Source organism: Falco peregrinus, chromosome 8 (genome assembly GCF_023634155.1).
Source record: "Falco peregrinus isolate bFalPer1 chromosome 8, bFalPer1.pri, whole genome shotgun sequence".
Classification (NCBI taxonomy): Eukaryota; Metazoa; Chordata; class Aves; order Falconiformes; family Falconidae; genus Falco; species Falco peregrinus.
The window spans coordinates 8978665-9003965 of record NC_073728.1 but is presented as its reverse complement, the minus strand read 5'-3'; the positions used below and the strand labels follow the sequence as shown (position 1 = coordinate 9003965).

The following is a 25301-nucleotide window of genomic DNA, read 5'->3' as shown; positions in this document are numbered from 1 at the left end:
TTCTTCCTCTCTTCTTCTTCTTTCCTCCGAATTTCCTTCCTTCTCCTCAGGCTCATCTCCCTGTATGCTCCTTTCTGGACTCTGTGCAAAATCAGCCGTCCACATGCCTGGAGCTTCCCATCCTCTGCAGCGTTCCCTGGTCAGATGCTTCATCTCCGTGTGCCGCTGGGGCAGTGTAACAGGGCCAAAGCATAAAGGAGCTTGATGCCCATTGACTGGAGAAAGAAAATTACCGTCACTTCTGTGCTTATTCTCTGCTATAACCATATTCTGGGGAAAAAAACCAAACCACCAACACCCAAACAACTGTTCTCCTGCTCTTTATGCAGTTGTAAATGCCCTGAGATCTCTTTTCCCTCCCCATAGTGTTGACCATGTCCCCCCATGCTAACCTGCATTGTCTTGTTTTGCACTTCAAGGGTACCAAGGGCTCGGTCGGTCAGCCAGGGCCAGCTGGAGAACAAGGCATGAGAGGGCCACAGGTCAGTGAGCTTACAGCAAAGTCAGTGTCTTACCTCATGATGCTGTTGTTTTATTTCATCACAGCCACTTCTTCAGAGTCCCAGCAGTGAGGACTGTTGGGATTTGGGTATTTTTGGGTGTGCTGTGGCTTGGCTGTCCTGCCCTGGGACATCAAGTTTGCCATTGGATTCACACCACCCAAGGTGTGATGTGTTTGAAACTCATCGTTCAGGCACTGTAGCATTTGCTTTCTCTTGCCTTCTTGTGTAGCACTGGTGTGTTTCTGCTCATGTGTGTTGACACAGTCTCTCTTTTCCCCCTGCACAGGGTCCACCCGGCCAGATTGGCACACCAGGCATAAGAGGAGAGCAGGGCATTCCTGGACCCAGGGTAAAACCTCTGCTGCTTCTCAGCCACTGCCCCAACTATGCTCAGCAAGAGCATCTCACTGAGTTAATAAGATGCAGCTGATGTGTCTTTCCATTCTGCCCCTCTAGGGCTCCAACTCTGTTTCATTCTCTTACAACACAGTCTTCCAGTATGATTCTCCTCTCAACTTATGCTAAAGATTTCTTGATCAAGAGTTACAGAAAAGAAAGAGTTAAAAGCAGCCGCAAAGGGCTTTTGGCCCATCATGGTTTGCAATCTTAATTAAAGAACATCCCTGAGACTGGCAGGGCATCCTCCAAGATGTTTCAACCTCTGAAGCCTGAGCATGACCATGTTACATGCTTGCTGGGCCCCTCCCCGTGCAGTTATTTCTCCCTCCTGCTTTACACCCCAGCCAGATTCGTGGCCATAAAGCCAGACGCATCTTCCATTTCCCCATCCTGAGAAGGACTTTGCCCTTCCTGCTTACCCCTGTCCTGGGGGGGTCTCCAGGGACAATTTAAGTTGCTGTTGACATGTGCATTGAACTGAGCTGGTCCTTCAGCTCTTCCTGACCATGAATTAGACTTCTGAATTTCCTAAGGTGCTTCGAGAAGACCAGCCCGATTTCTAGGCAACCCAATCCTCTAGTTTCTGGCACCTAGTTTTCTTGACACATTGCAAACATGCCTCTCCTGTTTCTATTCCAGGCTGGTAGTGGATCACCAGGAACCCCAGGAGAGCGGGGCAGGATTGGTCCCATGGGGCGAAAGGTATGTCTTCAACAAGCATTGGGCATCAGCAACAAAAAGAGCCATGAAAAGCTTCTGGATAGGAGTGAGCTTAAAAAAATACTCGAGATGAATCTCTTGGAGCAAAGTCAGCTTGTTTTCACTGGCTTGCATGGTGTGGAGTAGAGCAAGGTCTGTGCTCTGGTGGTTTTATTAGGCTCCCATTTCATTGGACAGAGAGGCAAAATTAATTGAGTAACCGAGATTCCCAAGTGATTTTCCAGGGCAGATGCTCAGCCACTGTCCACATGGGAAGGTGGTTGTGCTGGATCTCTCCATGCCCTCTGTATGGTTTTCTCTCTCCAGATTCACACATGCTGGTTCATTTCCATGGCTCCTCCACCATCCGTTTGCACTGGCAAAATCCTCACAGCTTGGGAACTTTTATTTTTCCGGCAATTATAAAAAGCAAGCACCATCCTGTGGTAGGAGCTGGCTGGTTTCCCATGTCCCATTGCTCAGCTTTCCTGAAACCACTAAAGGTCCCGCTAAAGAACAAGCATTTTGTAGCATTGCTGGTTGTGTAGGTCCAGTCATGAGACCTTTCTGCTGCAAGGACCACTGCAGGCTGGTTTATATAAAGAAACCAGTGCTGATGGGGTGGGAACGGCTCAGAGTTGCCTGGGGTTTCAGCACACGCTTTAACAGATGCTCCTGTTTGCAGGGTGAGCCTGGAAACCCCGGATCCAAAGGGCCAAATGGACAGCAGGGCCCACGAGGAGAGATGGTAAGCGTGGCCATGTGCTCACACCTTTAAGGACACTGGGCTGAACCTTCTCCTGTGGCAAACGGACCACAGCCCTTTGCAGCAGACTGTTTAGCTCCCCTATGGATTTTGCATCCTCCGTAGTACAATATGAGAGAGGGAAATCAGTTTTATGTATTCAGCTGGTACGAGCATAGTTGGTAATGGTAATTCCTTCAATAAGATGAATCATACTCACTTGAAAAGTGACTCATTTCACGAGGCATGAGTAGACACCCTCAGCTGACCCCATGTGTGAGTCCAAAGTAACCTATAAAAAGGATGTATGGACTAAGTGAGCACTTCTGTGGGGCCTGATTCTCGTTACTCTGTATAATGAGGAGCCAAGTGAGGAAAAAATGGGTTGCACAAAGCAAGGGAGAACAAGCTTGGGTCAGACAAAGCTATAAGTACACGCCTAGCATTGACTGACCTCCTAACCTGCTCCCTGTTGCTAACTCCCACCTGGGTTTTACACATTATATGTGTATACTGAGCAGGTTTTAATTCAGATTTGTAGTTTTGGCACCACTTTTTTGTGCTTTAATTTCTTGCAATAATTTCATCCATGAAAGGAATTCTCACAGGCCTGTGGCATCAGTGGGTTCTACGGATGCCACCGGATCTAGTGAGGTTTAAGTTGTTCACATATGACCGCATACTAATGACTTTGGCTTTCCAATTTTAGGGTGATGATGGACGAGATGGAATTGGTGGCCCAGGTCCTAAAGGCAGAAAGGTAGGTGTATGCGCAGCATGCCCATCAACCGACATGAGGTACCGAGGGCAAGGAAGTAGCCAAGGTCTCCAGTGCAGATGGCAAGGGCAGAGCCTAGGTGAAGTCAGATACGTACACGGACAAAAATCAGCCCAATGTGTACTCTGGTGAGAAAATCAGGCAAGACTCTTCAGACCTTTCCCCTCTGCCTTTGTCTTGGTTTTGGCTACGTAAATCAGCCGCTCCAAGGAGGAAGCAGGACGTTTTTGTACCATTTAGCCAGAGAGCCCCATCAGTGTCTGTGGGACTTCGAAAAGGATGCACCAGCATCTCTGACATCTCCTCTGCAGTTGAAATTAGCCTTAAAGGAGAAACCAGACCTGAAAAAGAGTGGCTATTTGCTTTTTATTAATCATATAAGGAACAAAATTACAAAATTAATTTACAGCCTCTCTCTCTTCTCCTTCCATTGTCTCATTCCTTCAGTTGTGACAGATCTGCCTGCAAAATCAGGTTCACTTTCTAAAACATACTGAAATAAACTTCTATATTGTTTCAGGGAGAACGTGGCTTCATAGGCTACCCCGGGCCTAAGGTATGGTGCAGCCCATGAGCTATGCATTCATTTTCCAAACAGCGTAGGTGTTGCCTATGGTCCTGTGCAGATATAGAGCTAATGTTTATGTTTTCCCCCACCAGGGTGGACCTGGTGACCGCGGTGGTGCTGGAGGTCCTGGCCCTAAAGGAAACAGAGGCCGCAGAGTAAGTTGGACCATGACACAATTTTTCCCTGCTGCATGAATGGCCTGAAAGATGTACACATCTTTTCCCCCCAAGTGTTGACCCATGCTCTTTGGAGTCCTCCTACACATGTTCATGGAGAGGACTTCTCTGTGCGCGCTCTCTCTCTCTCTCTAGGGAAATGCAGGAGGTCCTGGGACACCTGGTCAGAAAGGAGAGGTTGGATACCCCGGACCATCTGTAAGTGTTCATTGTATTACTGGCTTCTCGCCTTGAGAGACTCCTGATTGCTTCTCTGAGAAATGTGGTGGTCCCTGTTAGTGCCAGGGGTTGAAAAATGGGCCCATCACCATCTCCTGCTGATTTAAAGTTGGGAAAATTCCTTTTTATTTGCCTTGAATGTGTCTCTATAAATTCCTAACTAGCTGTTTATCACTGATAAATATTTACCTGTCATCAAACTGCAATGTACAGCAGAAGGAAAAAATCAAGAGACAGGCTCTTATCAGGCACTAGAATTTCCCCACAGCAATATGACACTTAAAGCTCCTTCTAGGAAGTTCTCAGCTCTTTATCATTTATCATCCCACACAGAATTTGGTCCATGACCAAATCTGACTGGCACAGAACACCCTAGAAAGGCCAAGGAGACTCGGTTTGCTTTGCACATGAACCTAGAGCATCCTAACTGTCCCTTCTGGGTCTGGCTTCAGCTAGGTTTACTCCTCCCATGGAAAAAAATTTCCTCCTGTTGTTGGAAACACAACTGAAACCAGGCAGGTTTTCCCTTGGCTTCTGCATGACCTGTGGTTAAATAATTATTCCAGGTGGGTTCATGGGGCACCCTGAAAATACATACTGCACTCAATTTGTCTTTATTTTTTAAACAGGGACTTAAAGGTGATAAAGGAGAATCCAGAGATGTAAGTGTGGCATGATTTGTCTCTTGTTTTCAAATACTCTTTTGTTGGCTGTGTCACATATCTCTTTTTTTCACTTTCTCTTTTATTTTTTTAAAGCAATGTGCGCTTGTGCGGAACATCAAAGACAAATGCCGTGAGTACATCAGTGCTTTGCTAATTCCCTGTCTCTACCCTTATATGCCCATCATGTTACAAATGGCACTAACCAAACTGCCTTTTTTTCCCCCATTTTTTCCCCAGCTTGCTGCTACGGTAAGTCACCTTCAGTCCTTTAAACCCCAGTGTGACTGTGTGCAAGAATTGTTGCTCTCCCCACATATGTGGGTAGGAACTATTTACCCCTGCCAAGGACATGGTCCTGGCTCCCTGACAACTATCTGGGGTACGATTTGTTCCCAACACACATTTCTGGCAGGTCCCAAGGAGTGCCCTGTCTTTCCGACTGAGCTGGCCTTCGCTATTGACACCTCCTCAGGCGTCGTGAGGGATGTTTTCAACAGGATGAAGCAAACTGTGCTCAGAGTGGTCAACAACTTAACCATCGCTGAGAGCAACTGTCCTCGGGGTGCCCGGGTGGCTCTGGTCACCTACAACAACGAGGTCACCACAGAGATCCGCTTTGCTGATGCCAGGAAGAAATCAAGCCTCCTCCAGCAGATCCAAAACTTCCAGGCAACCCTGACCACGAAGCCACGCAGCCTGGAGACTGCCATGTCCTTCGTGGCCAGGAATACCTTCAAGCGTGCCCGAAGCGGTTTCCTTATGAGGAAGGTGGCTGTCTTTTTCAGCAACGGGGACACGAGAGCCTCCTCGCAGCTCAACGACGCTGTGCTGAAACTCTACGATGCTGGGGTCATGCCCGTGTTCCTCACCAGCAGGCCAGACCCGGTTCTCACCAGAGCTCTGGAGGTTGGGGTCATTCACCCTTTCATTTTCTGCTTGTGGCCTCAGCCTGGTTTGCTGGGGAGATGGATGGCAGCTGCTCCCACAGGCAGCAGTTGGCTTCCACATGCCTTTCAAATGCTTAACACTGAGAAGACGTTGCTGGCCAAACTCATCCAGCATATCCATTAGGAAAGAAGTGGATGCTGTGAAATGCTAGTGAGGTTATGACAAGTCGTTTGTTTCCCAGACAATGGCTTCAGGGTGCCAGGTGTGGTACGAAACAGAAGACAAGACAGGTCCCACCGTGAGAAAGGTCTGACAGAAAGGTTAAGGGTGGGAAGGTGGAAGTGCATTAGCTTTGTTGGCAGAGGGAGAGTGGATGTACAAAGATTCATAGCAATAAAAAAAGCCCCTGACGCGTATGCTGAGCACTGGTTCAAGCTCTTGACCCTTTTCTTGGAGTTTATGTCTCTAAACTAGTCCCACTAACTAATGTTGGGGGCATTAGGCTCCTCCAAATAGGATCCACCAAAAGCAGCGTGCTGAGTAGAGACTCTCTTAGAGTTGTGGATTGCCCCCCCCCCCTACTCTGAGCTGAAAATAACAGCATTACTAACACCATATTTTTCTGTTTGCCTCTAACCAGATCAACAACACAGCGGTTGGACACGCAATTGTTCTTCCAACCAGCGGCAGTCAGCTGAACGAAACTATCCGGAGGCTCTTGACTTGTCACATTTGTCTGGGTAAAGCATCCAATTTCTACTCTAAACAGTGCCAAATCCTTCTGGTCACGCAGCAGTCAGTTGTCAGTGGTGCAGAAGGGGAGGCCAGTTGGGAGTCAGCCCTTTTGCTGCTAAAGACAAGGGATTCATGTTCTTAGGTTGAGCAGAAAACACTGACATTGTGAATGAGGCTTGCTGGGCGTTCTCCTCTTCGTAAAGAGAAGCTGCTTTCTTGGCTGGTTCCCACTTTTACAGCCCAAATACCGGTAACTAAACACTCTGAAATATGGCCTTCTGCCATTTATGACAGAACGCTTCAGGGATCCCTTTCAACAAAGGAGTGTGTAAAAATACTAAATGCATAACTAAATGTGTTGTGGGATGAAATGAATTTGGTATCATGTAATGGAGCAGTGAACGTCCATGGCGTGATACTATTTCATATGACACAAGATTAGGTGAAACCTAATGTATTTCTTCCCTAGATGTGTGTGACCCTGATCTCACCTGTGGCCTTGGTAGTCAGAGACCTGTATTCAGAGACAGAAGGGCAGCCCCAACAGATGTAGACACTGACATAGCCTTCATCATGGACAGCTCAGAGTCCACCACCCCTCTGCAGTTCAGTGAGATGAAGAAGTACATTTCCTACCTCGTCAGTAACCTGGAAATCAGCTCTGAGCCAAAAGTATCTCAGCACCACGCGAGAGTGGCAGTTCTCCAGCAAGCTCCTTATGAATACGAAACCAACTCAAGCTTCCCACCAGTAAAAACTGAGTTTTCACTAACTGATTATGGATCCAAACAGAAGATCATTAATTACCTTCACAACCAAATGACCCAGCTCCACGGCACAAGGGCTACGGGAAGTGCCATTGAACACACAATAGCTCATATTTTTGAAAGTGCACCAAACCCTCGGGATCTAAAAGTCATAGTTTTGATGATAACTGGAAAAGTGAATAAACAAGAACTTGAGAACTTGCAGAAGGTTGTTACCAATGCAAAATGCAAAGGGTACTTCTTTGTTGTTTTGGGCATTGGTAGGAAGGTGAATGCCAAGAATATCTATAGCTTAGCTAGTGAGCCAAATGATGTGTTCTTCAAATTGGTTGATAAACCAGGAGAGCTTCATGAAGAGCCCTTGCTACGCTTTGGGAGACTGCTGCCATCCTTTATCAGAAGTAAGTATAACATCCTGCAGCCAAAGCGTTATGGAAGGGACAACATTTGACCTCAGAGGGGTTAATCTGCCAGGTTTGGTCTACCTGCCTGTTGGCTGGGTGGGCTGTAACTTGACCACCTCTTTGGGTAGTGGGGCACCCTGAAGTCAGGCTCTTTTTATACATTCTGTACATTTTGGTCTGTTTGTTGCTGCTTGTAGGTCCACCTAGTTGAATATATCTGTGCTATGTTCACTTCAGTCTCTCCATCCCATCCCATGCAGTCTGCTGATCTGCCAAGTAGAGTTTTCACTTCTGTCTGGTTTGACTTGGTCTCCATGGATTCACCTGTGGGATCTGACTTAATCCTGCCTGGCTTACTGGTCACATCAGCAACGTCTCCCATAAGGGCTCTTGCTGGGACTCTTGGTCCTCTGTAGCCCAACAGCCTGCTAGCACCCCCGTGAGCTCTCTTAACACCCAGCAACCTTTCTTCCCAGTTTCAGCATCTAGCAGGCATTTGGATGGCTCAGGCTGAGCTCTGGAGTTGCTGTATGCAGATTTAAGGACCAGATGAAGAGGATTCTTTGCTCAGGGATAAATAATACTGTTGCATTTGGGATGTGCAGGTTGTGCCTAGAAAATTTGCATCTCAGTTTAGCAAGACCTCAGGCTGGATCTCCATCTAGCTAGAGCCAGCTGCCAGAGATCCTAAACGGACCTGGCCAGCAAGGACAAGAAACGGGCTTTTTCTAGGAAAGCTTGCTTTATAAAAAAAGTGTTGAAAATCAGTCTACTAGGCTAATAAACCACTGATTCAGGAATGTCTTGCGCTAAGTAGGAAGCTAACATGAGTACATCTTTCCCTGGAAATAAATGTTTAGGTTTTCTCAGTTTGCTTTTTCCATTTACCACTTACAGGGGTCCTGGAAACTTCTAACTCTTGAAAAGATATTAACCATGTGTTTGGAAGTGCCTTGTTATAAGCAAGCTGTTTACATGTGACAGAGTAAGACATACAGCCCTCTGGTATCTTGTAGTTACTGCTCTCATGTTTGTAAATTGGAATAAGAAGTCTCCCAGCCCGGGATGCTGCAGTAACCACAGCAAACGTCAAGAGATATTCTGTAGCTTTTTTTAGAGCAAACAAGAAGATGAGAGGTGGTGGTGGTTTTTTTTTTAATCAAAAAGAAATATATGTAATGTACTGTTGGTAGGTAATCACCATCCTCAGCACGTGTTTAATGCCAGGGTCTGTCTCTCTCTAGGCGACTTTGCTTTCCACCTGTCTCCAGAGATAAAGAAACAGTGCGAGTGGTTCCAGAGCAACCAGCAAGCCAAGAATCAGAGCCCCGGGCACACCGGACACAAAGCAGTGTAAGTAGCAGTTTGTCTGCAACAGAATGAGCTTTGCTAACAGCCTGTCTAGGAAAGAAGCCTTCACTTCCCAGTCCCTTTTTGGAAAGAGAAAGAAAAAGCAACTTTGATGCTAACAACCAGGGTTATCAGTATTTCACTAGCTCCTTTAGTGCTGTGTCAAAAGAGCAACGGATATATCTGCTAGAGAGGGGCAGAAAAGTTCACATGTAATTTTAAATTTGGGTTCAATTTCATATGTATATGTGTATAAAGAATATGAAGGAGATACATGCTACTGTCATCATGCAGGTCAGAAAATCCAGAAATTACTGTTAATTTGGGGTTTTCCACTCAACAGACTTTTCAGAGGCTGGGCTGCCCTGGACTATCTGATATTCAGAATCCCATCATAGAATATAACCTAATATTTTCTGAACAGAAGGTAAAGTTGTGTCACCAGGACTCATGCGTTGCTGGCATGGAGCTGTCCTAGCTTTAGAAGATTGAGCCCCATGAAATCAGGCATGCTACAAACCTGTCTGCTGAATTCACTCTTTAAGTGTGTAAAGCTGATGTATAGACAGATTTGTGCCCCAAGGGACAGGCAATGCTCTGCAGCACTTCTCACTGCTTGGCTGTGGGCATATCTAAAGCTGACAAAGAACATTGACCTCTGGGGTGTTCTTGCCCATGGCTTCTACATCAACTCCCCTCCACTTCCAAAATTCTGCTTATATAGGGGGAAAAAAGCCATAACAGCTGCTTTTCCTTTGACAGGTATGTGGCACCCAATGTGACCATAAGCCAGACCCTCAGTGCCAGCACCACAGTCACTGCGAGCACCAAGCCTGTTGCAAGCACTAGTGCCCAAGCCAGGACCACCACTGCCAGCACCACAGCCCAGACCAGAGCCACCAACCAGACCACATCCAGCACCGTGGTCCAGCTGAACACCACCACGCAGAGCACAGCAAGCATCACTGCCCATGCCAAAGCCACCAGCCGCACCACCGCGAACACCACGGCTAGCGGGGCAGGCGGCAGGAGAAGACAAGGTAGTACGTGAAAGGCTTTCCCCCATGTGAGCAGTGCCATGTTTGACACGCTTTCCCCATGCTTGTCTGTACCACAGTGGGTTGTGGCTTTTCTTCCTCCCTGAGAGGACTATTCCTATGGGAAATGTCACTAAGAGGCCAAATTTCCTGCTTGCACAAAACAAGTTTTTAGGTGCAAAACTGGAAGTCTGCACTGAGGGTTTAAAGCTTTGTTGACTTGTGTGGACAACGATGTGTAAAACCGGGTGGGGGACACCTGTATATAAAATACACAAATACAAGCAGGATGTAACATGGGACAATTCATCATCTACTGCCAGTAGCACAGTGACAGAGCACTTCTCTTTCTAGCGTGGCCCATTTGCTTTCTATGTTTTCCTTGTAGCATGGTTACCCCTTGGCTAAGTTTTGCTACTTATGGTGATTCATACAATGGCATTGTCTGAATTCTCCATCAACTAATATAAATAGTTCATCACTGAATCAGTGTGGAGACCTATCTGGGAATGCTAAAGCTCTTTCATGTGAGCACAGTTCATGTAAAGGAGTTTTCCCACATGTTCTTGCAAGGGGGTGCAGGCAGAAGGTGAACAAGTAATAAAGAACATGTGTCAAAGCACAGGGACGCTTAACCAGTGAACGAATGCATGACCCTATGTAAATAATAAATAAAAAGCGATAAATAGAAGCAGTCAGCTTTTGCAAGGTTAATGCTTTAATCAGCTTGTGGGAACAAACATTTCTTGGTGTTTCTTGCTCCACTGTTTCTTCCAAGCAGCATTTATAAAGGTCTCATCCAATACTCTGCCATAGCCAGAAAACCTTTCCCTAATAGCTTCTTTGACCTTTCTAAGATTATGTTCGATATTAAGCAGGTTTTGCTTGAAGATCTTCAGCAGTTCAATGAATCCATTGCACCCTAGAGAAGGATCTGACCGGAGATGTTTGCAGTAGTTGGGAAGGTTGTGTTGGGAATCACATTTCAGGCTGAGTAAACCTCATTAAAAAAATTGCTTTGCTTTGCTAAATTGCAGCAGATTATTAAAAATAAATAAACCACTTGGTAAATCATCTAGACTCTGGAAAAAAAAAAAAGCCTCCCTGCAATGTGCTGGGTTGGGTGTCTAAAACAGCAAAGTCATAACCTGGTTTGTACATGCCACAGCTGGCTGGAGGCAAATTTATTTGCTGTGGACTGTGAGGGAGATCCTGCAGCACTGAGACATTTTTTCCTTGAGACCTTTCCTCTTCCAGTCCTTGCTTAATGTTTCTTCCAATTTTGTGTTGCAGCAAAGACCCACGACATCCAGATCACAGATGTCACTGAGAACAGTGCCAGGCTGCGCTGGGCCAGCCCCGAGCCACACAACGCCTACACTTTTGATATCACCGTCACCTTAGCGCATGACCAGTCTCTCGTGCAGAAGCAGAACATGACTGGCACTGAGCACACCATCCGAGGACTCAGAAGTGGGCAGAAATACGTTGTCGTCATTACCGGCTACCAGAAATCCCAACCCAAAGTAACCTACACAGGGACATTCACCACAAGTAAGTACCTCTTGATGAAAATACATAAACATTTATTTCTTCATAAAGCAGACACAAAGAACTGGGGAAAAAAAAACACGTGTAAGGGACAGATCATCAGTTGGTGTCAACAGTACCAGCCTTGGCAATGCTCAGCTGTGTCACTGCATGTCTGGCATCCTCCAGACCAGCAGCAGGACCCGGTTATGAAACACTGAAATGTGTTTCTTTGAAAAAAGCAAGTTGACACCTCAGTGGTGTTAAATTGACACAGATTGTGGGAGAATTAGAGCAGTCCCAGAGGGGGGGTTACTTTATTGTGCATGCAGGAGCCTTTGCACAATGGATCGTGGTGGGGTCCGGCCAGCATTGCTGTAATTAATGGTAAGAGTCAAACTGGATTAACAGAGTAAATTGAGTCCAGCCTGGTGGCAAAATAAGTAAGACAAGCTTCTCCGATGGCCATTTCCATAGCACCTATCTGGTTTGCATATTATATTATCCAAAAAAACCCACAAATAAGAGATTAAACAAAGGGTTTAGTCCTTTGGGGATCCAAGCTCCATGTGTACAGATCACATGTAAACCTCACCAAACCCTTTGGCATAGCCAAGAGTTGCTGTGTAAGAGAGCCAATTTTTTAAATATAGTTTGGCGTAGAGGTGACTTGGCTTGGCAGTGTGTAGAAGAAGTTTGTGCTGGTCCTGCCAGTGCTGCATTTGGCTGCTTCTGGCACTTTGGAGCCAATTTCAGTGCCCATGGAGAGCCTTCCCATTGGCTTCAGCGGGTTTGGATCAGGTCTGAAGTCTCGTACCTTTAGAAGCAATAAACATGCCCACAAAAATGTTGAGAAAAGACATCAATGTGTAGAAGTAATATTTGCATGCGCCGAGTTGGAGCTCTCGATGCCCACGGAAGCTGCATTTCCCATAGAGTAAATCCTGAATGGGAACAAACCGGGTAGGCACTGGTGACACCATGTTTATCCACAAGCTGTGACCTGGACACTGTGTAGGACTGCTCCCTGTCTCCCTTACCCACACCCATATCCTCCACCAGAGAAAAGCAAATCCAACCCTTCCTGTGGCTGCAGCCCCCTCCAGCCCCATGGAAAATGAGCCATGGGTTGCCCTGAGAAGGGGCTTGACAATAGGGTGCAGTCATGCAGAGCGTGATGCAGTATGCGCCATGTTCTCCTCTCCATCACAAGGGATTGCCTCCCCCAGTGACAGTCCTCAACAACACAGTTCCTAGAGTGATGTGAGGCTGAGATGGGAGGAGTGCGGTCGAAGAGAGGCATGCGATGCACAGACAGGCCTTAAAGGCTGCAGGGGAACAAAGGATGATCCATCCCTGCCCAGTCGCATGCTGTGGGGTGAGTGGGGGCCACCCAAAGCAGTCACATGGGGCCCTGAGGATGCTCCTTTGCAGTCACCCCCAAGGATGAGCCTGACTGCGCAGCAGAGCTGCCGGCTGGGGAGAGCCAGGCAAACCCATCCCGGCACAGCTGGGCGGTTGTGGATTACTCATCCTGTCAGCTGCCTTCAATAAACATTTCTGAAATGTATGTGCTAGGGTAAACAGACCCAGACCTGACTCCTGCAACTTGTGTGTCTCCCTCATGCTGGTGATGGGGCCAGTGAGTTTGTTTATAACTGCTGCCGCAGATCCCCTTCCCCTTGGCTGACCCCCTCTTTCTTCTCCCCAGAGACCCTGGCACAGCCCAAGGTGTCCCTGGCCAACATGATGCTCAACACCGAGCCGCTAGAAGGGCCCAACAGTGGTGAGTATGGGTGACGGTGAGAGTACTGAGCTGGGGGCTCTGCCTAGACCCCCATCAAGAGCCTGGCCATTTGCACTGAGCTTCACTTTGCCTGTTCCTAAACCCATTCCTTCTCTGAGCTGTGCTGGGACCGAAAGATCTGCGAGTCATTTCCTTTGCAGAGCCAACAGATCGTGACCCTGATGACATCCTTGGCCATGTGGGTCTCAGCCCTGTATTGGGGTCTCTGCCCCATGCTGGATCCAGAGTCCCCTGAAGTTGCTGTGATCTTCATGGGGGATTCAAAACAGGTCCTGTTTCCATTGCAAGGATGGGAGATGAGCCAGGGCCCAGGCGCTGGTTGCTCTCTAGGGAGACGCTGTGCCCCATGGCCTCCCTGGCAGGCATAGATGCAGGTGTGGATGCAGAACTTTGCCTGATACTTGCTTGCTCCCTCTCTCCCCATCTGGGGCAAAGGCACAACTCTCAACAAGGGCTTGACCAAAAGCCAAGGACTGCAGGGGAGTTAGTGTCAAACATTTCCATAGATGTGGCTAATTGGTGGCCTCCCTCCAGTTTCACCCATCTGCCCATTCCCTATTTCTCTGCCACCAGTGGTGTATGTAGTAAACCTCTCAATGAGCAAGCTGTCAGCCCCTACGTTGTTGTTAATCTCATCAACCTCTGTTAATAATCCATAATCACTGTAGCTGTTAATATGCCATCTCATTGCTTTTGTTGACATCAAGCTCATTATATCAGTGCCATTAGACTCAGTTGTACTGTAAATGCCAGGTGGCAACCCTTTCTCCAAGGGTCTGCAAGGGCTTTCAACCTTCATAAAGCAGCACAACACCCTCACAGGCACCAGCTATGGATCTGGCATCCAGAGCTCATCCCTCTATCATCACTCCCATGTTTTGCTTTAAGCATTTCGCTTGCACTGTGGCTCATTTTCTTCCTGAGGTGATGTAAGAGCATGGGGAGATGCTGCTGCTCAGTGCGTTCAGCCAACAAGAGTTGCAAAGCTACTGCTGGGGTCTGGCTGCTCACGTTGAAAGGGATGAGCACAGACCTCATGCCTGGCTGGTGGTATCACCCTGGCCGTGCAGGACCATCTCATTGCTGCCTTGCTGCATGTCCCATCATCCCACACTTCCTATGTGTTCCCACTCATTTGGTCCCTCTCCCTGACACTGACATCCCCTCTGAAGCCTTCACCTGGCTTGTCCCCACCAGGTGACATGCATCCCCTATGGCTTTGTTTAACCCCTTGTATGCCACCCCTTTGGAAACAAGGTGTGCAGGCTTGCGTAGGTCTGCCCGAAGGAAAATGGATGTGCTGTGTGCTCACTCTGCGCTTCAACGCAGACCTCGCAATCTCAGCTACTCTTGTTGACCCACTTGTAGCAAATGTTTCTGCCCGAGGATTCATGGCAGCCAGCAATTTGGGGGAAACATTCCCCAAGGATGCTAATCTGAAGTTTTTCAACAGGACTAAAGAGGTTAAACAGGGCAGGGGATTTGGGATGGGTTGTTTAGCTGAGTCTTCTCTGGTTCTCTGTGCAGCGGGAGAGACCCATCTGTAAATCTTCGGACAGACCTCCAAGGAAGCCCCAGATTTTGCCCTCCTTATATAGTCAAAGCAGCTGCTAGCAGGGATGGCCTATCCTTGCTAATAAAAGCTCTGGGATTTGGACCTAAATTATCATTTCTGGGCAGGAAAGGAACATATGTTTAAATTCTCATCCAGCCTTAAAGTCTACCAGGTGTGGCTTGCCTTTAGAGATAGAATAAATACACTTAAGGATTAAAAGTTGCTGCCAACACAAATGGCTTTGAAAATATACTGGGGAAGCTGTGTGAGGGCCTGATCTGGTGTGCACCAGCAGGGAGTAAGGGGCTCCCACCACCATGGTCCAGGGACTTGGGGCTTGGATGCATGATGAAATCAAGAGTGGGAAGAGGCAAGCTGGAGGCTGGGGAAGATTTGCATTCAGCAAGAGAAATCACACCATAAGGAAATGCCACCAGTCCTGTACCGGGCTTTTTTTTTTTCTTTTCAATCTCTGTGCTTTTTCAGCTTTTAACGCTTTCAGATTCACTTAACCTTTGCACCTTTTGACATGCAGATTGGCCAGACCCTTGCTTGCTGGACTTTGACATGGGCATGCAGTGCAAGGACTATCAGATTGTGTGGTTCTTTGACTACAAAAACAAGATCTGCAGCCAGGGTTGGTATGGTGGCTGCGGTGGTAATGCCAATAGATTTGAGGCCGAAGCTGAGTGCATTAGCAAATGCTTAAAACCATGTAAGTACCACATGGGGATTAATCCTTTTGTATTTTGTCATATTGTCAAATAATGTTTGGATTGGTGAGAATGCATCATTTAAAATCCAAACCCACGCACTTTTTCCTCCAGCAGCAGCTGAGAAAGCCATGCAGCAGCCACCCCTTGAGAAAAAATTATCATCAGGTAACACCCAAACCAAATAATAATAATAATCACAAATCAAAGCAAATCCATTATTTCACCTTGACCATTTCATAGCATGCATCCAAGCTTGTCCAATACAAGATCACCAGTAGTATAGACTTGGTTTTCATTTACTCCTTGACATGACCATGCCCTACCATCTGCTTTGCATGAGCAAGTCACCTTGCATGCATGTTGTCACATCAGGACATACTGTGTTTGCACAACCTGAGTGCAAACCACAGCTATATGGCAAAGCCACGCACTGGATTTCATGAGAGGTGTGGGTTGCTGAACGGGAGCGTGGCACGGTCCCAAAGCAGTTTCTCTTATCATTGCATGACTAACCAATGCCACCGCTCAGCGGTGTGCCTTTTATGAGATGCAACGAATTGCAAATGTTTCATTGCCTGTAACCAAAACACTTGATGGAAAATAACTCCACGAGGCTCAGGTCTTGCGTGCAGATGTTTTCGTTTTGCACCAGGAGATAAAAATCAAAGTTGAGGGAGGAGCCCACAGGAAAATGGCAATGACGTCCTCTTCTCAAGGACTTTCTGTGATTAACGGGTTGTGTTTGCAAACCTCTTCGAGACCGGGAAAGGAAGTAGAGCCTTGCAATCACCTGTGTTAGTTCAGCAAGGGGTTGAGATGAGAACCTGGCTGCAGCAAAGCCGTGCTACCATAGCAGCCTGCCGCTTCTCGTGGTGTTTCAGGGCACTTTGCAGAGATGGGAGGGAAACTTAGGAGTGAGCTGTGGTACCTAATTGCAGGGCTTTAATTCTCACAGTGTCGTAACAGGGTTTGAAAAGGCAAATTAAGGATGCCTCCCACCCATTTGATTTCCTCAGGTCTGTTTTAGGCTACTTAAATCAGACTTGGGAATTTTTGTCACTGGTGGTGGTGCAGCCCAAGTCCAGCTGTGGGTGCCCCTGCAGGCAAGCGAGGAGGAGGTCACCACCAGCCATGGAGATGCCTGGGGCAGCAGTTGCTTGCAAAAAGAAGATTGCAAGGTGCTTCTGGGCTGCAAACTGGCATCATGGACAAAGACCCACTGGTTGCAGTTTGAGGACTTTTCAGCCAGGGGAAGCAGCCTGTGGCTTGTGCAGAAACCTGTAGCTTCAATCTAGAGCAGGGTTTCATCCTCACAGAGCAAGAAAGCCTCCCTGATGTGCTTTTCTTGAGGGTGTGTGTTTCTGCTAGCCCCATCCCATAGACCAGCCCCTTCTGATCATCGTCACATGCCTTGATGATGTTTCCAGCAACTGCGGTTCAGGCTAAAGTGATATTTCATGAACTTGGCGCCGTTCTGCCCTGGGCAGATAGTCAAGAAAAGCAACTGAGGGGCCCTGGAAGGACGCTCACGTCTCTGCCCGCCCTGCTCTATTCACCACTTTATTCTCTTTTCATTTTCTGCAAAACCAGAGCTTGACTCCACCATGGAAAAAGAGACATGGGAGGTTCGTGTGCAGATCAGCTTTTAAAACTCTGGGCATTGGGTCGGGCTCTCGGTTCAGCCCATAGCAGGTACCGCAGCCAGGTGCAGCACTGAGGAATGAATTAGTCTCTCAAACCTAAGGGCTCTTTGGGTGCAAAAATGTGCACCAGACCCAACCCACCACCCCTTTGAAGCCTTTTATATTTTTTTATAACCTTTACTTATTGAATTTTTTAATATGTTATTATTAATAATTTTTACCATGGCAAAATTAACTGTAAGTGCAACTGAGGAGCCCAGGCACATTTTCTCCGTGGGATGAATTAAAATTCTGGCTTACAGTATCTGTCCCCTCTTTTGAACCTGCCAGAGGCAGCCACAGCTTAAAGCACACTTCAGCTCCCTAGCTCTTGCTCTCCATCAATTCTTTGAAATTTGTGGATAAGCTTTTGGTTTATTTATTGTGTTTTGGGCTTGAGGTTTTTGGTGGGGGAGGAGGTTTCAGTTAAAATGCCAGGCAATGGTTCACCCAGAGGGGTTACTCGGTGGTGGTTGATGGTGGTCTGAAAGCGAAGGGCGGCACAAGCCCATGCAGTGTGACTATCAGGGCAGGCAAACTGAGGATTACAGCTCAAGTGAAATTTCAGCAGCTTTCCTGAAGTCAGATCTGCCTCTAAAGCGGTGGTTGAATTTCCCTGTGCATCTGCTGATCCTGAAGGCTGCTTCCACTGCCAAAGGGGATGGAGGGAGGGAAAGCTGGGCTGTCTGGACCCTGTGCAGCAGAGGAAAAATGTATCATACCTCCCATCAGCTGAATGTTTTGATTACTGGTTGGAATCCTGAAAGGGTGCACACGGTTTGGGGTAGAGTCATTCTTGTATTCACATCTGCTGGCTTTCAATGTTTTGGAAGGCAGGGAAGAAGGGAGATGGACTCTGAAAAAAAATATCCAAATATAAAATGGGAAAGAGCCTGCCAAAGGCATGGGGAAGCTTTTGGCTGTAGGAGGCCTCCTACAGCCAAAAGCAAAGCTGAATTGGAATATCAATATTGATTTCAAATTCCAAGGAAAAATGGAGATTAAAAAAGAAATCCTGATTCAAAAAGCTGCATTTAGAATGGGATGATGGGCAGCAGCGTCCCTTCACATATATCTCCTTTCTAGAAAGAACGTATTCCCAGCTTCTCCTATCTAAAGAGTAAACCCACTGCTCAAACCAACCACCCAGTGTCCATCACAGCTGCAGCACGGACCACTTGAGCCTGACCCCTTTGGCCACAGTGCTGTTCTGGCAGAGAGCATTTCAGCTGCTCACAGCACAGAGGGACTCCTGCACACAGGAGAGTGCCGCAGGATGTCCATCCTGGGAGCATCCCAGCCTTGCTGCAGCATTCCTGGGCTCTGGGCAGCCACCAGCACCAGCTGCAATTTGCTTCAAAGTAAACCCACTGCCAGGGCTTTTGTATTGCCTAGGGTCCATTGCCAGACCTGCTTTCTAGTTGGGATTTCAGGGATAATCTTCTGCACCCTTATTCTCATGAAAACTTTAGAAGGGTTTAGCATACATTTACTTTCATCAGGCTCCAAAGAAAATTGCTGGCAAATGCACCTTTTTATATACTCACCCTATCTCTATATATTCTTTCCTGTAATAATTCATGGGTATGATGGGGCTCTATTTCTGGTAGGACGGAGACCTGGTAAGATCTCTCTCGGCTTCTTACAAATACTGGCTGATTGCCTTTTCTTAATGCTTGGGAGAGGCAGAATCATTAAAAAGTGAATATAATATTAGGGTTTTTTTTACCAGCATTGAGCTGTTGATCTCACAAACTCCTGCCTTCACATGAGTGGTCCAAGGATTCAATTAGTTCAGGCACCTTTGCTGTTACCAAGGGCTATTTCTGGGGGCCCTATGTGGTTACAAGGGGACTGCAGAAAACTTGGGGCTGTTAACCACCATTGCAGGCAAGCCCTTTAGAAGTAGCTTGATTTCGGGCACCTAGTTTACAAAAGGCATGATCCTAAGACACAATTATCAGATGATAACATCAAGATCTGAATTTCCTCAGCAGTCATTGCTGGTGTACTCCGAATACATTGATTTACCTTTGCTTTTGGAAAAAAAAGGAAGGTAAAGGACTTTTCCCCCCCTTAATTAAAAAAGGGGTCCTGGTTGCAAATACTCCTCTAGTAAGAGAAACTCCACACTTTGCCTGTCTGATTCCCTCTCGCCCCCATTCATTTTTCAGTGCTGGCTGATTTACTTGTTTGATTGATGACTTATGTTTTTCATTCATGCCCAAGGAGCTGTACAGATAAGTGGCACTGATGAGCGAGATACCAGAAATTTTTGGGATCTGCCTGACTCAGGGCTATGGTAACAAGGCTTTTGCAGGACAAACTGTGATGGCTGATGGTTACGCCGTGCTGAGCAGAGGTGCTTTCACATCCCTGTGTACAAGGGATGCCTTGTTTCTTGACGACTTCATGGTAAATTAGTGGCTAATACAGGATTTTGTTTCCTTTTTTTTTTTTTTTTCCCAAAATTTATTTGGCAATTTCATTTTAACACATTGTACTTTGTTTATTTGTTCCCCACTCACCCAGCAAGGGATGCAGGGTGCCAGGGTGCAGTGTGTGGTAGGTCTGGGAGCATCTTCACATAGATTTCTCTTTTCAGAGGAAGCCAGTGTTTTTGATGGGAAAATGATGGTGCAAATACTTTTTCCCTTGCAGCTCAGCCTGTCCTGTCCCAGTTCTGAGACCTGTCAACTCAGGTTGGCACTGAGAATCTGCCAAATCCAGGAGATTTGCAGGCAATTGCTGCCATGCAGCACTCATCCCTCATCTCAGCATAGCTCTGTGGATGTGTTACAGCAACATGGCCCAGGGCTTGTGGATCAGGGCTGGTGATCTCCAAAGAAAGACCTTCTCTTTGCAAACAGGGGGATTTAGTCACAGTTGTGCAATGTCTATGCTGCGGTCGGCCTTTCTGAGCTTGCATGCCAGCCCTGCTTGCAGGCACTTCTCTGCCATGCAAATACATTCAGAGAAGTTGTGTTTCACCCAGGAATGCTGCTGCTGACTCTTTTTGCTTCTGCTTTTATCTGCAGTCATGGATATCTGCCAGCTGCAAAAAGACGAGGGGACCTGCAGGAACTTTGTGCTAAAATGGTACTACGACCCTGAGACCAAGAGCTGTGCCCGGTTCTGGTATGGTGGCTGTGGAGGCAACGAGAACAGATTTAACACGCAGAAAGAATGTGAAAAAGTTTGCGTGTCTGGTAAGCAGCGTATGTGCAGCTGGAGAGGGGGGGGTCAGCCAAGTCCCTGTCATTTCCAGTCCGGTGCATGGCTTTATGAGCTTGCTTGTGGCCCTCTGGACTCCATAGCAAGTCCTGGCAATTAATTCATTTACCTTCCCTCAATATCCTGCATGGCTTCCCATGCACAGAATAACTTCATTTATTTTCTCTTTCTCCATCAAACCTTTTCAGGTAACATCAACCCTGGCGTGTTGACAACTATAGGAACATAGAGCCAGCGACCTGTCAACACATACCTCTGAGACAGCCAGGAGCATCAGCCATTGCCACCTTACCCCTATAGAAGCTAAGGGTATAGACTACCTTGCACTGTACTATTTCATGCTTTTAACTTCCAAGCAAACCTTGAAGAAAGTGTTTTGCTGCATGACCTATCAATATGGTGCTAAACTGTTTGTGGACTGAGTGCTACATGTGTCCGGGTTATATTGTATAGCTTCAACATTACCAAATATTTACCTAATTGCAGATTGTTACTGTCTCTCAACATGTCTCTAAATTACCCTTTCTTTCTGATTCCGGCAGTCTGCCTATCTAAGGCACCATAAAAATGAGACCAAAAAAAAAATCATAATAACTTCACTGCAACTGTTACATGCTTGCTTTCATTGTTTTCGTAACTGAGCATAACTTTACAGGGGAAGCCTTCATGTAAGAGAGTAGCTAATTCTGATAAACAAGTGGTTCAATTTTTCATTCTTCCTTTTTTTTATTTTTTTGTTTTCACCCTTTGCTGGATTAGATTTTAAACTAGATCTCTTGTATGCATTTGTAACATATGTGGCCAACCGAACTAGCAAGGAAAAGGAAGCAAAGTTTCCAAATGCAAATGCACTGCTGGGACCAAGGCCTCAGTTAACAAATTTTTAAATTGTGGTGTAGGATGCCTCTGGCATTCTTCTGATGTTGTATGTTTTATAAAATACAAAGCAAAGCAATTTGGGGAGAGGGAGCAGTGGGTGGGAGGGGGATTTTATTTTTATTGTGAATTCTGTGTCAGGAAGTCTATACAAAGAACTTTTAAATAAAGTCTAATGGAGGTTTTGAGAAACTCATGTTTTTGTCTTTGTAAAAGCCATGTTGAGCATCAGTGGAGTAATTTTCCAGGGCCTGGAAAGCATGTATCTGGAGAGAAATCCCACTGACCCTTAAAGGGAGGATGTCTGTAGTGTGGATATTCAGGGGGACATCACTGAGATGCTGCTGGTAACCCAGAGTTTTCCATCTTGGAAAAAATTGGAAACCAAGATGTCTTGGTTGTGAAATCTCCATCCTGGAGGAATTTTAAGCTCAACTGAATATAGCACTGAGCAACCCAGCCTCAGCTGGCCCTGCTTCCAGCAGGGTGTTGATCAGAGCCATCCTGGATGTCCCTTCCAACCTGCGTGACTCAATGACCCTATGGGCATTTTCGGGTGTCTCCTTTGCTGCCCGTAGCCATGACTATTTTACCCTAGGCTATGCCTGTCCTCTGAGCTCACCCAAGGCAGCTGCATTCACAGCAACAATGCGCATTCCCCTGCCCCTCCAGAAATCCCTCCCAAAAGCAAGAGGCAGCTGAACTCGACCTCTGGGCACAGGGCAGCTCTGGGCGGTGGGGCTGGTGTCCTAGATTTCCCCGAGCCTCAGCCGTGCTCTGCAGGCAGGGGTTGATGACGCTGCCCACAGCCCGGTAGGGATGCTCAGAAGGAAGAAGTGAGCCTTGCAGGCACACCCCACCAACAGGGCGGCCAAATGCCACAGCCAGAGCAGGTCCACAAGGGAGAGGGCACTGGCTAAATCCTAAAAAGCAGACCAAGGCTACAATTTAGGACTTACCCAGTGTCATCTTCCATGGGTCAGGGTGGGACTGCCACAAGGAGAAGGCAACCTGGTGCCCCAAACTTTGGGGTGCTCCTTTCTGAAGCACTTCAGGCAGATCTTCAAGGACCGTGCCACAAGACATGCCGCATGTGTTGTACACGATCTCTTTGAAAGCAGTCCTCCCAGCAGAACAACTGGCCTTCCATTACACCATTTATGAAACTAAATTAAGCTGGCCAGACACCTCAGGTTCCCCGATCGATGCTGGAGACAATTCACAGGGGCCCGAGAGCCCCACCGTGACTTGCCCAAGCAGGCGAGGCTGTGGATTCATCATGGCAAGGAAGTGCATAGGGCTGCTCTGGCCTTTGTCCCCATGGGGATCTACATTTTTGGGTGTCCCAGCTTTTATACCATTCTTGGCACGCAGAGCAGCCCAGATCCCAAAATTTCCCGTCAATACCAAGCCACTTGCACAGGGTTAGGGGACAGCAGGGACGCTGCTTGACTCAGGGTAAGCCTAGCCCTGACAGCCGTGCTAGGGAAGCTGTGCTGTTTATTTGGCACCCTCTCCAAGCCCATCACAAGGGCTTCATTAAAAAAGAGGGGAATGGGTAACTTTTTAAAAAATTGCCTTTTGCAATGGCTGCAGCCAGCTGTGGCTGCACCAGAGGACAGAGCAGCCTTCCCTGCATTTCCCAGTGCACGGGGGCATGGCCAAGGCCCCCATTTTTTTGCTCTCACAGGGTATGAAAGTGGCAGCTAGGTCAAAGTGACTCACAAATCCTTCCCTCCAGCCTCCCACCTCTCCGTCTGCACCATGGGAAAGGTTTTTCCCAACACCAGTGCCGCCTCCATTTCCCAGGAAAGCTGCTTTCAATGGACCGTGCAGTGCTCTGGGATGCAAAGGTGCAGCCCAGGCTTCCACAGCTTGCTGGGGGGAGCAGGCAGCTTGGGAAGGCCCCCCCCCATCCCCTTCCATCCCGGGGCTGCGGGGTGTTGCAGTTGCCTCTCCCAAGCCTTTTAAGGAAAAGGAAGCACGTTACACCCCGGGCCCCCGGCCAGCGGCTGCGCGGGGTTACACATGGAAGTCATCTGCAGCTGGGAGCACATCTGCCAGCGTGGCTGTGGGATCAGGCCAGGAGTAAAAATAGCTCAGCCTTGCCCAGCAGAGCCCCAAGCAGCGTGCTTCACTCCTGGCTGCTGATGGTTAGCCCTGACAGCTGTGCCCTGCTGCTTTTGGGGTGGCCTTCACCATTTGTTAGCATCCCTGTGCTGTGGATCTGGCTGTCATCCCACCAGTCACCAAGTCCCCCCATGTTAGGAGAGGGGGATGCTCCCCTAAGGTGTTTTTTTCTGCAGACAAATTACTTCTGGCTAAACAGTTTGCATCCCTTTGTGAAACTATTTCTTTGCAGCATCCTAGAAGAAATAAAGACAGTGTTGGTGAACTCAAGGCAGATGTGATGGAGGTATCTGCTGTAGTCTAGAGGACACAGACTTTTAAGCAGAATTCCCATCTGAATCTGCTGCATCAAAAATGCCCACAACTTTGCTTTAAAAAGTACAGCATCAGTCTTCCACCCCTGCCTGAAAGTGAGACAGCAAAGATATAAAAGCTGGACTCAAGAACAACGATTTCCTATAAGCTGAAGGCACGCTGTGAAACAAAAAAAAAAAACTTTACTGGAAGCAAAAAGTCTCCTGGTGAAGACCGGTTCTGTGGTTTAATGCTGTTTTGAAAGTTTCTCCATCTTTCATTATGAGTCCTGAGTGAGCTGCTGGAGGACATGTCCCATGGTCTGGCTGATACTCTCAGATCCTTGGCCTGTGGCCCAAAAAGGGCTTGTGTGCCTGGAAGTCTGCTTTCTTGAGGCACATCAGCTAATACCAGATACTATCACTGCCTATAAACTGCATCTTTCATTGCCAGACCACCACAGCTACACCACTTCTACTAATGGCCAAGATATCTCGTGAAAAGGTTCAGTGTCCGTGGAGATGGTAACCTGGCAGCCGCCTCCTACTCTGACCTACTTGCATCTTCTTTTGGATAGGCTTGGCCACACATTTTAGCAAAACTTGCCTGTGAGACTAACGCCCTGAGGCACCCTGAAGTGACACTAGGCAGGTCTGACCATTGATGTAGACAGTATGGGTGGGATATGGTTGCCTGCATCTAGGCATGATGTGTCATTTCAGAAACGCTTGGGCACCAGTTACACGATGTACGTGGGATCACCTTAACCTTTACTGCACCTTCCAACCCCACGCAGATAACGTCAGCCACCAATGAGCATCTCCGCTTGCAGTAAGGGCATGCATTTTAGGCAACCAGGATGCGCTCCTAAATGGAGGTGTGGATGTAGGAGGCGACGTAGGACTTTGTGCCTTCCCCTGGGCAACCCCACTGTGAAATACTCCATGAGAAGGGTCCCTAGTAAAACAAGGGCCGGTGGCTCTGCTGACTGGGACAGAATTAGCATTAGGACTTGAAGACAAAGCATTAAAGCCAACACTCACTTGTACTTCATGGGGATCTCCAAGGCAGGGTCAGCCCAACCTATGTCAGCCCTGCAAAAGTTCCCAGAAAACTCCAGAAATTCAAGACAATTCTATAATTGCCCTAAAGTGTGAGAGTGGACAGTCCCTAGGACAAACAAACACCGCTTTTGCAATAGCCAGTCCCAAATCTCACTTGCTCTTATTGAAATCCAGGGGTTTTGGATAAACATGCTGCCCTTGGATGCAAGCGAGCTACGAGTCCACTGGTGAAAACCACAGGGTTTAACACCAGAGCAGAGACATAACCTCTTATAATACCGACGGTATAATAAAAATTAAGTGTAGAACATGTAGCAGAGTTAAGCATTGTAGCAAGACCCTTAAATTTAGGATAGCAGCAGCATTTAATGCTTGGTTAGGTTCTCTTAATGCTGTAGCTTTGCATAGCCTTCTTCGGAAATCTTTACAAGGAGAGGCAAAGTGGCTCTGACACGTTTTACTAGCCAGTATTAAATTTAT

General features: G+C 47.3%; 1 protein-coding gene across 12 annotated transcripts in view; it reads left to right on the top strand.

Annotated features, from left to right (window-relative positions):
• COL6A3 (collagen type VI alpha 3 chain) overlaps positions 1-21039 on the top strand; it is a 63272-nt gene extending 42233 nt beyond the window's left edge. For 7 of the 12 annotated variants that reach the window (XM_027796717.2, XM_055811824.1, XM_055811823.1 and 4 more), the window contains 22 exons: positions 420-482; positions 790-852; positions 1542-1604; positions 2287-2349; positions 3056-3106; positions 3645-3680; positions 3785-3847; positions 4004-4066; positions 4717-4749; positions 4846-4882; positions 4990-5001; positions 5165-5658; positions 6281-6380; positions 6845-7543; positions 8791-8899; positions 9659-9936; positions 11227-11487; positions 13175-13249; positions 15361-15540; positions 15653-15706; positions 20262-20432; positions 20646-21039. In XM_027796717.2, coding sequence (XP_027652518.1) covers positions 420-482; positions 790-852; positions 1542-1604; positions 2287-2349; positions 3056-3106; positions 3645-3680; positions 3785-3847; positions 4004-4066; positions 4717-4749; positions 4846-4882; positions 4990-5001; positions 5165-5658; positions 6281-6380; positions 6845-7543; positions 8791-8899; positions 9659-9936; positions 11227-11487; positions 13175-13249; positions 15361-15540; positions 15653-15706; positions 20262-20432; positions 20646-20686 — 3009 coding nt within the window. In that variant the 3' untranslated portion in view covers positions 20687-21039. Of the gene's footprint in view, positions 1-419; positions 483-789; positions 853-1541; positions 1605-2286; positions 2350-3055; positions 3107-3644; positions 3681-3784; positions 3848-4003; positions 4067-4716; positions 4750-4845; positions 4895-4989; positions 5002-5164; positions 5659-6280; positions 6381-6844; positions 7544-8790; positions 8900-9658; positions 9937-11226; positions 11488-13174; positions 13250-15360; positions 15541-15652; positions 15707-20261; positions 20433-20645 lie in introns of all 12 variants that reach the window. The other 5 variants (XM_055811819.1, XM_055811821.1, XM_055811820.1 and 2 more) reach the window with 5 other exon arrangements.
• Positions 21040-25301: the final 4262 nt, after the last annotated feature.